We start from the raw sequence: 11,111 nt of genomic DNA, 5'->3' as shown, positions 1-11,111 counted from the left end.
TCTATTGAGATGATCAAGAACCATCACAACCAATACGAAACATTATTTCAATGATTACAATATTGTATCGATGGAACGATGGATGGGTGGCCGAGAGGCTAGGCGTTGCTACGGTTAGGCAAGATACGCAGGTTCGAATCCTGCCTCGTGATCAAATTTTTTCTATTCTTTCAAAAATTTCTAATGTGAAAGTTTGTTAGGATGTGTGTATGTTTGTTACTCTTTCACACAAAAACTACTGAATCGATTGCAATGAAATTTCGAACATAGATAGCTGGACAACTGAAATAACTTTCCTTTTTCTTTTTATATTTTTTTTTCTATTTCCTTCTCCTAGCCCTTCCCAGTCCATTCCTTTTTTCCATTCATCAATCCTTTCCTTATCCCTTATTCCTTAAAAGCGGGCAGCGCACTCTCAGAGGTCTGAGCTTCTGCGAATGTTTATGGGCGGTGGTGATCGCTCACCATCAGGTGAACCACCAGCTCAGTTGCCCGCTATGACATAAAAAAAAAATAATAATAATAACACATAGGCAATATTCCTAAGGGATACGGACTTATGCGGGTGAAACAGCGGGGCGCAGCAATAGGATATACTTACAAACTCTGCGCCAACGTTCGATCCGGACACCAAGCTCGCACAACGAGCAACTTTCTGAATACATCCAGCGAGTGTAGGCCGTCAGGCAATGGTTCATCTTCAGGAGCTTCCTTGTCAAACCTATAATAAAAACAAATTACTTTAGAGTTAGTTGAAAATATTTATATTGACTTATAATTTATGCAATTGACTCATCACCATAATGTAATTTTGCAATGTACAGATACCACCAGATTATATTATTATTTAGGACACATTTAATGAGAAACAAATGTATTCCATTGTTATATATGGCACTGAAAGCTTATAAACACCGTTATATAAAATGTAACTGGCGAGATTATAAACTATCTGAATATGGAAAATTGTGTAATGTCACCAGACCATTTATAATTTAGAGCATTATTTTTCGTTGTGCATAATGCACAAATGATATATGATTAAAAATATATGTTACCAGTTTTTCCAACCCTTTTCGTTGTTACAAACTTGGTTCAAAATATTTGTGAACTGTCTAAGATTCGATAACTGCACCAAGTTCAGCCAAGACATGTCCGTCACCCACTTGAAAGGTTTCGGAGGACAAGCGTTCAAGTCTAATGCAGCACCACCTTAGAAAATAATTTCATCAATGTTAGAGCTCTTCTTAGAAATGTCGTGGAAAAACGCACTAAGGGACTTGTTGATAAAGTCACTGATAGTTGAGTAATTATTTTTTACTGTGTATTTTCACGCATTATTTTCTTTTTAATATAAAAAATAAAACAATTAAGCAAATTGGTAGAGTATTGTGAATATACCTTTGATAAAAGTTTGGAACTCATCGTAAGTTATGTACTCCTTTTGCAAGTCAATTTTTAACGTTAGAAGCAACGTAAACAAATACTTATGTTTCTCATAGAAACCTCTGCTTATGTACTTCCATACGTCGTATGTCTAGAAATGAAGACAAAAATCAGTTATATACTTTGACTAGCTTTAGCATGCAGGTGTATGATACTTATGAACATCCAATTTATATGGGCATTGCTGATGACTCAAATCTTCTTCACAATAATACTTGGAAAATCATCAGCTCCATCAAATTTCCTTTCCACTATAGGAACAGTAACTATACCTATAGTGTGTACTGGCCTTCAACAAACAATGCCGTAGAAAGAAAGAAAGAAAGAAAGAAAGAACTATTTATTTTACATGCATAAACCACCTGGAAGGCATTTTACGATAAAACCTTACCAAATAATCAATAATGAATGCGATCCTCTTAAAAGTGATGGGACTCTGCGGGGATCTCTCCATGGATATATCGAATCTCTCCAAGAACTGAGCCAACGAGGTCTGGTACATGTTACACACAAGGGACATGTTGCAAATGAGGAAATAGAGAACCGAGCCTCGCGTTGCTACAGGACGGAATTCCTCGCGAGCCGCGTTTATTTTTATTTCTGTTTCCTTTGCCCCATCTAATTTTTCTCGCACCTGGAATATTAACTCTAATGACATTTGCAATAAATCATGAGAAAGTGTGTGCAAACGTCGATAGCGCCGATGACACTGTAAAAAGTTTTTCATGTAAAAATCCTACTTCAAATTTTCCCTCCATATTCATATTATTATCAATTTTGGCTTTGCCGATAGTAACTGCCGAATATAACTTACGTATTTGAAATTGACTACATAAATGACAGATAGACTGAATCATTCGTCACCCATATATAAAATAAAGCTTTACGTATATCGACAAGCTTTATTAATATTCAATTCCTATTCCTCACTCACGAAAAAAGTTATAATACGTAATTATTATTATAAATAAAAATGAATCCTTATTTCCCTTGGTCACGCCATCACGCGTGAACAGCTAAACCGATTTTTAACAACACAAAAATTTCTCCACCATTAGAAAGCAATTACAAGCTATACATGTACCAGGGGTGAAACAGGGGCGAACAGCTAGTCGTAAATATAAACAACTCTACCTCCGTAGCTGTAGCTTTAGTAATATTCAACACTTGAATCAGCGACACGTCTTCCACTAAAGATCCTTGAATCGTCGTCAGTTTGTGAAGCAAATTCGCTTCGAGTTCTTGCATTTTACGTCGGTTGGCTGTTACGTCCATTATCAATTGTGTACGTTCAGCTTCCATTTCGGCCTTTTCAGTTAAAATTACACGACCTAATAGCTGATCTTCCAACCCTGATAAAATTGTGAAACATTATGCCTTAATTGGACATTATATTTCGGGAACCTTTTTGTAAAGGCTACAAAAACGCAAATCTTTATTTCCTTCGAATCAGATACTTCTGAAAGAGAACTGAGCTTTTAATATCGTAAAGACCTTTCATTTTATTTTTTGTTACCTTGCATGGTGACAGTAAAATCAATGATGGAAGTTCGCGCCGATATTTCTGGTGTATAAGCAGGGTTCGGCAACTTCGTCGTTATATAAATCTTATGTCCTGCCATTACATCAATTTCTTTGTCACCTAGTTTCACCTATACACAGTGTCACATTATGAAATACCACTTCGATATTAAAATTTCACAGTTATAATTTTCAGTCAAAATCCTACCTTATATGAAGAACCAATTTTAATATAGTTCCTCTCTAAAATATTATCCAACGCAGGATCGAGTTCCTCTGCAACGTCCTCAATAAGCAACGGTCTGGCTAAGGATACGCAATCTTCAATGTGATTTCTGGAAAAGCAGGACGGATTTAAGAAGTTGCCATTTATTACAAAAACTAGCTACGCCCCGCGGTTTCATCCGCGTAAATCCGTATCCCGTAGGAATATCGGGATAAAAAGTTGCCTATATGTTATTCTAATTATTGTCCAGACATACCAAATTTCATTGCAATCGGTTCAGTACTTTTTGCGTGAAAGAGTAACACACATACACACATCTTTACAAATTTTCGCATTATATAGTAGAAGAAGGACATTAACCGTTAGCATAAATTACTTAATAGTAATGACGATATCATTAGTAGTTATGAGAAATTTTGAAAGAATAGAAAAAATTTGATCACGATTTGCTACGGTTAGGCAAGATACGCAGGTTCGAATCCTGCCTCGTGATCAAATTTTTTCTATTCTTTCAAAATTTCTCATTTATAAAGCATTTCAATGCTATAAAACTAAAAATTAAAATTCATTAGTAGTTAGTTAAAAGCTACGCATAATTTTAAATAAATATTATCTTACAATACGTTATTTTTTATTATATCTAATAACTTTACCTGAAATATTTATGGTTGAGAGTTGTAACAATTAAATCGTTATATTTCTCCATATTCTTTATCCAGATCTTTCCTTGAGTTTGAGGGTCTATTAACAGCGGGAATCTAGCCGCTTTGGTTACAATGATACCATTCTGAATGGACAGCTCATCGGTTGGTAGACCACATAAATTCCAGTCACCAATCTTAATATTGACAAATAACTTTTTAGTACTAAATTGTTGATAATATTTAAAAAATATATTTTTTTTTACAGTCATTTGATTTAAGTATCTATTTTCGAAATCTTCCATTGTTCTTCAATATTAGAAATGGTAATTACAAAACTCTTGTATAAGTAAACACAGAAAGAGTTTTACCGTAGCTGTGTCCGTGAGCTGTTCAGTTATATTTAAATTCATTGATACGGGTATCTTCCTTCTAAGTAATTCAGTGAGCCAATTGCTTATTAAGAGCGAACGGAACTCTTGATTGAACGGTCCCGAATATGATAAAAACCTAAAAAAGTTATAAAATGAAAGAATATTACAGAATAGTCATGTAGTAGTTTCAATCGGAGACCATATGCTTTAAGCATTTGAGGAATACTTGAAAATTTTAAAGATTTTTTAATGCTACCTCTTTACTCGTTATACTATGATAATTTACTATAGAGAAGGGATATATACACAATAGTCTATCCAATTTGAGTTGAACCATAAGCATGTATCCGCATGCATGATAACAATTTGCATAACAAGCGCTCATCAAAGCGATCAGACTGTCTTACATATTGATACATGGCCTGTGTATGGTCTTCTGTAAATAAACTATTTAGTAGTAAATATGAATTGGCTCCCACATAGCCCTATAGGGATTTTGTACACTGTTTTAGAGAGGCACAAGAAATATCCAGGAAAATGTTCGCGAATTAAGATTAATTTAAAATCAATTTATGTAAACTATGTCCATCTATTTCTTCACATGAAACGCAATTCAGATTTGTGATTTATTTGGTACAAGTTTTGCTTTTCGTTATTTTTATTTTTTATTTTTACATATAAAATGCTTCGAGAGAACTTAAGAGAATAATGAAGGTCACTTTTTATCAAAGGAGGTACGTACACCTACATAAGGGAAACAACAATTCTGTTTCAAAACGAAAAATATAATGGAGGAAGCGTGTATGATGTGTGCTACAAGTATATAAGTTGTGTATTATTTACACGCCAAAACAATACTTGCTCAATTATAAGGTTTTATAGATTTGTATACTGACAGTCTATCAAATGCTAATGAGAAGTTCACATGAACTGAAAGTAATTTGAATTTATTTACACGCCTTTATTATAATCAACAATAAACATAAAAAATCAGACAACATCGAAACAGACAAAATCGAAAATATATCTTACCCTGTAAGAAGTACAATATCGCCAACCAATCGTTCAATTTCCGATTTGAACAAGGCAGATTGTTCAGTCCACCTGACTCTTTCTCCGCTCAAACCATTAATAAGGGCAGTCGCGGCGTCCATCTTCTGCTGGCACTTAGCAGCATCGTCCAACACCGCTTGCTTCAAAGTCATAGCTTCGTCGAATCTTTGCTGGACGTCTCTTAATTCACGCTAAAAATGTATAACAAATTAATTAATACAAAATGTGTTGCAAAAAATACACTTCTTTTCAATAAAGTCTTTTTTCTATGCCTGTACTTTGATTTTGTTGTATTTTACATACATGTCTATAAAATAAATCATTTTCATTTTAGCACGAGAGTATTTTTCATATACAGCGCGTATTAGTTCTAATAAAATCGAATCAATAGATGGCGTGGGGTGTCCCTTAGGCACATAAACCCGAAAGAGTAGAAGAAATTTGATTACTGTGACGGGATCACGGGTGGCCGAGAGGCTAGGCGTTGCTACGGCTTGGCAAAAAAACGCGGGTTCGAATCCCGCCTGGTGACCAATTTTTTTCTATTCTTTCAAAATTTCTCAAGATCGAACATTCAAAATACTGTCTATCACTTATACATATACATACTTCTTTTGCTTCTAATTGAGCTTCAGCAGCCTCTAACTCCTTTTTCGCAGCCTGATATTTCCCTTGCATAATTGCTAAATTTGCTTTCAAGGGTAAAACATCTTTGTTCACTGCATAAAACTGAGCCATAGCAATGGTCCATGAAATCAGACCAGCAACATTGCCGCAAGCAATTTTTGCCGCCTCAAATGTGTACTGGCTAAAGACAACAAATACATTTCATTATTTAGAAATAAAATGTAGTGTTTAATATTTTTTTTTTTTTTTAGATCGCGAACTTATTTCCTTACCTAAAGTTAAAATATGGCTGCAGCAAGTCAACCATTTCAGCATTTATTTCGTCCTTCGGGTAAAACTTTAAGTTATTTAAAAATCTGGAATCGGCCATTACCTAAAATAAGATTGTTTCAGTTTATAATTAACCATAACAACTACACTTTAACTTCAACAACACATCTGTGTCTTCTAAATTTACCTTTAAAGATTCCGCCCAAGAGGCCATTAGAAATTCTTTCTCCGGATCAGGTTTTATGGGATCAATTTTCTTTCGGAACAAAATAATTACAGCGTCCATGATAAGAGTAATAAGATATGGTGGTTTTCCCAATTTCCTCACCGTCGCTATATCAGCGGCATTAATAGTCTATAATATCCAAGAAAAGAGTAAATATCTTGATAAAAGATATTTTAATAATTAATAGTATTCCATTGACTATTAAAGTAGTCCTTGAATCGTAAAACGTGTATGTAAAAAAGACTTATTTTTTACGTCTTTTTTTAAATAAATAAACACAAATCTAAAATAATAAAGTTTTATAAATATAACATTATGACACGTTTTTCGCAGACAGCTTGAAGCATAAAGACTAGCATGTCTTCTTTTTCAAATTCAAAGGATATTCGTAGTAAAAAAATCTAAATATCAAATCTAAATAAAAAATCGAACCAATAAAGCAGCTTCAGCGGCATCCAAAGCTGGTTTAGCAGCCGCTAACTTTTCTTCGGCGACAGCAGTCTCCGCCGCGATGACGCTCACGAGTTTCACGGCTCGATCTTTCACGGCCAGTACTTCTGCCTTTACCACTTCTGCTGCGGCTTGAGATTCAGCTACTGCCGCTAATACCTGAAAATTATCAAATTAGGTGTGACAAAACATGTGTGAGAAAAGTCTTTATTTGATTTTTGTGAAGTTTACAACTGGTTCATTCCATAAAGTATAGGATCTTATAGAATTTGTCCTAAACGAACCGATATATAAACAAGCAAGCATAATCTAAACACAAAATAGTAATCAACTACCAAATAAACTTTACAAATTTGTTGCTTTTGTTAATTTTTTTTAATTAGCAATACTTGAATAATATTTAGAAGTTAGAGAAAAATATAACCTCTTCAGCCGCTGCAGTCGCTTCTTTAATTTCCTGGTCTTTGACCTCTAACTCCTTTTTGAGTTCATCAACACTTGCTGCAGCTTCAACTAATTTGTCTAAACCAGTAGTCATACTAAAATAGAAAATAATATAACATTAGGCAACGACAAAACTTGTCGATAAAAATAATTTAAAAACACATTAAATTAATTATATTACAAACCGTCTAGCCATTTCAGCAATGTTTACGTGTTTTTCTTTGTACAGCACTTTGTATCCTTCTAAGAATGATAAGTATGATTTAGGTGTAACATGCGTCTGCCGTCTGAATCTATCATAATACATGCTGCAGGTGTCGGCTACGTCATCTTGTACCATGCCCATTATTTCTATGAGCTGTTGCTTTGTTTCGGGAGAGCAGACAATCTAAGAAAAAAGACTATATTGTAACAGACATGATATCACGCTATTTCACTTCTTAAATTTACGACTATTTTTGTTTAAAAAAGATTTATTTTATATAAAATAGATGTATATCCTACTAATATTATAAATGCGAAAGTTTGTAAGGATGTGTGTGTGTTTATTGCTCTTTCACGCCAAAACTACTGAACCGATTGCAATGAAATTTGGTACGTAGATAGCTGGACATCTGGAATAATATAAAGGCTACTTTTTATCCCGATGTTCCTACGGGACACGGACTTACGCGGGTGAAACCGCGGGGCGCAGCTTGTTATAAATATATGTTGGAATTATATTTAAAATTATCACATCAAGATACATACTGGAAATTCAGATAGGAAATGATGTGCGACTTCAATCAGGGCGCTTCTAGGCCACTTTTGAAACCAATCCATTGTTGATCCAGATATAAGACCAGGAAACTTGAGCGCTCTGCTTCGGAATTTTTCACCCACCTTTCAATTAAATATTTAAGACGTAAACCATATTTTAAGAATTATCGTTACTGATTGATTGATTATTATCAAACATAATCCACCACATTGGCCAAGTGCCGGTTTGGTATGTATCATACGTCATCGAACTTTTAATTTCTAGGATATTATGCCGGTTTCCACAGGGTTTTCTTAACTGTGTATTATGTGCAGATATAAATTGAAAAATCCATTTATTTCTTACACGCTCGTTTCGTCTCAAATCTCCAACATCGAGTTCCGAGGATCTAACTACTGTATCGTAATAATCTTATGCTTAATATTTATATTTTGCAATACTTACCGGTGAAAAGCATAACACAACATGCAAATTCGATCGTGAACGCATTATAAAGAATTCATAGAGCACATCTGGCACTGGAATTCGTTTTGGTGCAACTTTCTTCATGATGGGAGTCAACTCATTTAATATTTCATCTAAACAACATATTATGAAGCATTAATAATGCCATTATCTATTTTAATGACTTTTTCATTACTATATGCAATATAATTGGTGAAAGGATACATATATGTAAAATTAACATTATTTCTCTTGAAATTTAAAATGTAATTACCCATTTCATCTTTGGCAAAGAGGTTAGCAATTTCTCCTGAACTCAAAATATTATTGAGAAACTCTAAAAATTGTTCATCTTTTATATCATTGTCAGTAAAAATAAATGTGATTCCATGGCCCTGTAAGCCAGCTATGCGGTATAGTATTTTAATATCCTCCATGAAATTATTAACATTATATGATCTAGAAAGTTGATAAATTTTAGAAATTGGAATAACAAAACTAAATCATTCAATTACAAACTTGGAATAAAAGAAAACCAACCTAGTCAAAGTAATTTGGTAGAAGGAAAAGTTTGCTATGTATGAAGCCAATTTAGTTAAACTTTGTTTACCAGAGCCACCTACACCGACAAGCAAAGCATTTCCTCTGTAACGAAAAATATTGTGATCATAACTTTATGGGTACTTTTACTAAAAAATAAAAACATTTTTTTTTAGTTTTATATCAAACATTGCTAAATTGTATCTTTCAACAATAGACAGCACCACTGTTTTAGACTATGGCATGTTCAAATCTCAGTTCAATAAAAAAATTTCTAATAAAGGTAATTATGCCACTGATTCAAATCATACTAACCTCGGAGTATTAATAATCCTGGATATAATAAACAAGTGCACCATAGCGTCGTGGAAAAACACCAAATCCAGATGAGCACCACGAATTTGATCGTTAAATTGCTCTTGGAATTGTCCTAATTTAAACAACACGAATTCCCATCTGAAAAATATTGCAGAACGTTTATTTTGCAACAAATTTTAAAATAGCGTTAGTTCTTTGTATGCCTCTCTGTGAAATATTTAACTATTCCTATATCAAATATCTGAACTAACGTTGGAAGTTCCTCATATATTTTTGGTGCCTCAGTACTAAAGTCCTCTTCTTCATCACCAGTCGGATCCACCGGCTCTCTGAGGAAATTAACAAAGAAAGTCTCCCCCTCCGGAAATTCAGTGATAACATCTGCTAATTCTTGGCTAGCGATCTTCCAAAACGTTGCAACAAACCAATCCTTATCGTCGAAAGTAGTGAACCTAGAATGTCCAGAATATTGTAATTTTTTGTAATGTTTATAGAATATTTTTGAATGATTTTCTACCACCATTATAATTTTAAATTGTTGCTTAATTGTTGTAAGTTCGATATATATATAATGTCATACAAATGTACTTCAATTGTTTTGATTTGTAATAAAGTATTTAATAGCACTATTAAGGACATTCGAACCTACCTATCTGAAATAACTCGCAAGCATTCATGGAACCACAACTTCAGTGCAGTCTTTATAGATGGGAGTTCTTCTCTCTTTATAAATAGAATGCCTTCCCAAATACGAGACAGATCTCGGAGATTGAAAACGTAATGAAACTTGGCTGGAGTTGGCAACATTTTTATCTGTAAAACATAAATATAATAAATTTACATGCACGAAGGATAAACATGCTGTAAAACTGAATTGTAACACCTTTGTATACCATGTTTAATTGCAAATAAATAACTTGCAAATATATATATAACTAAAAAATTAAACTAATTAGAGAATAAAAAGCACATAAATCAATGCTACTTAGTGATTAGTGTGGTAGTGACAATATTCGCTATGAAAGAGAAAGCGAATTGCCAAAGGATTTCAATACAAAGTTAAATGGTTATTAATATATGTATATATTTTTAAGGTTCTTGTACAATTTTTGTTAAAGAGTAATAAATAATAAATAAATAAATAAATAAATAATAGTAAGAAGAACTTCACATCCTCTGATGCCCTTTGTTTTATAAAAGTAAAAATAAACATATTCCCATTACCTTTGTCTGTTGCCATATAATACGCGTAACTCGCACAAGTCTGGGCATGAAGTCTACAATTTTCTTATCAAATCTGGTTTTACAAAAATACCCAGCGCTTATTGTTTCTAAAATAAGAAAGATATACAATTATGCAGGTATTTTCTTTAATCAAATTCATAATAGCATTTTATGTAGACTAGCAAATATATACCGAATTATGCATTTTGGGATAAATACAATGAACATGTCTGGTATTTTATAAGAAGTTGGCTTTTACATATACCACGATGTAATATTATAAAGATTCTATTTAATAACTCAAACCGTGTGAATAGCGCACAAATTTTCATACTTCTACAACTAAAATCTGGCATCGGTAACGAGACCGTCGTAATAATTCAGGGATATAAATATATTATCCATAATTTCTTATTAACTACACAACTTTGCGAATTGGGATAATTACCAAAGATTTTGTCCATCGAGACGTTGCTTGGCAGAGTGCAATTAAAAATATTAAATTGCCTTTTCAATCGAGGTGGAATATCATTACGACCGCCACCTA

At 33.4% G+C, this 11,111-nt stretch overlaps 1 protein-coding gene across 1 annotated transcript in view; it reads right to left on the bottom strand.

Annotated features, from left to right (window-relative positions):
• LOC119829473 (dynein heavy chain 8, axonemal) overlaps window positions 1-11,111 on the bottom strand; it is a 37,371-nt gene that overhangs the window by 6,189 nt on the left and 20,071 nt on the right. Inside the window, exons 55-79 of the mRNA XM_038351996.1 lie at window positions 11,013-11,108; window positions 10,565-10,671; window positions 9,990-10,153; window positions 9,592-9,792; window positions 9,338-9,478; window positions 9,023-9,127; window positions 8,757-8,941; window positions 8,483-8,616; window positions 8,029-8,160; window positions 7,464-7,666; window positions 7,259-7,373; window positions 6,817-6,993; window positions 6,346-6,513; window positions 6,161-6,261; window positions 5,871-6,069; window positions 5,241-5,452; window positions 4,206-4,344; window positions 3,847-4,031; window positions 3,176-3,302; window positions 2,963-3,098; window positions 2,581-2,798; window positions 1,838-2,080; window positions 1,402-1,537; window positions 1,059-1,212; window positions 602-721 (exon numbers count right to left, since the gene is read on the bottom strand). Of these exons, the coding sequence (XP_038207924.1) occupies window positions 602-721; window positions 1,059-1,212; window positions 1,402-1,537; window positions 1,838-2,080; window positions 2,581-2,798; window positions 2,963-3,098; window positions 3,176-3,302; window positions 3,847-4,031; window positions 4,206-4,344; window positions 5,241-5,452; window positions 5,871-6,069; window positions 6,161-6,261; window positions 6,346-6,513; window positions 6,817-6,993; window positions 7,259-7,373; window positions 7,464-7,666; window positions 8,029-8,160; window positions 8,483-8,616; window positions 8,757-8,941; window positions 9,023-9,127; window positions 9,338-9,478; window positions 9,592-9,792; window positions 9,990-10,153; window positions 10,565-10,671; window positions 11,013-11,108 (3,898 nt within the window). The remainder of the gene's footprint in view (window positions 1-601; window positions 722-1,058; window positions 1,213-1,401; window positions 1,538-1,837; window positions 2,081-2,580; window positions 2,799-2,962; window positions 3,099-3,175; window positions 3,303-3,846; window positions 4,032-4,205; window positions 4,345-5,240; window positions 5,453-5,870; window positions 6,070-6,160; window positions 6,262-6,345; window positions 6,514-6,816; window positions 6,994-7,258; window positions 7,374-7,463; window positions 7,667-8,028; window positions 8,161-8,482; window positions 8,617-8,756; window positions 8,942-9,022; window positions 9,128-9,337; window positions 9,479-9,591; window positions 9,793-9,989; window positions 10,154-10,564; window positions 10,672-11,012; window positions 11,109-11,111) is intronic.

The sequence above is a fragment of the Zerene cesonia genome, chromosome 10 (assembly GCF_012273895.1).
Source record: "Zerene cesonia ecotype Mississippi chromosome 10, Zerene_cesonia_1.1, whole genome shotgun sequence".
In the NCBI taxonomy this organism is placed as follows: domain Eukaryota; kingdom Metazoa; phylum Arthropoda; class Insecta; order Lepidoptera; family Pieridae; genus Zerene; species Zerene cesonia.
This window is presented reverse-complemented; position numbering and strand designations above follow the sequence as displayed.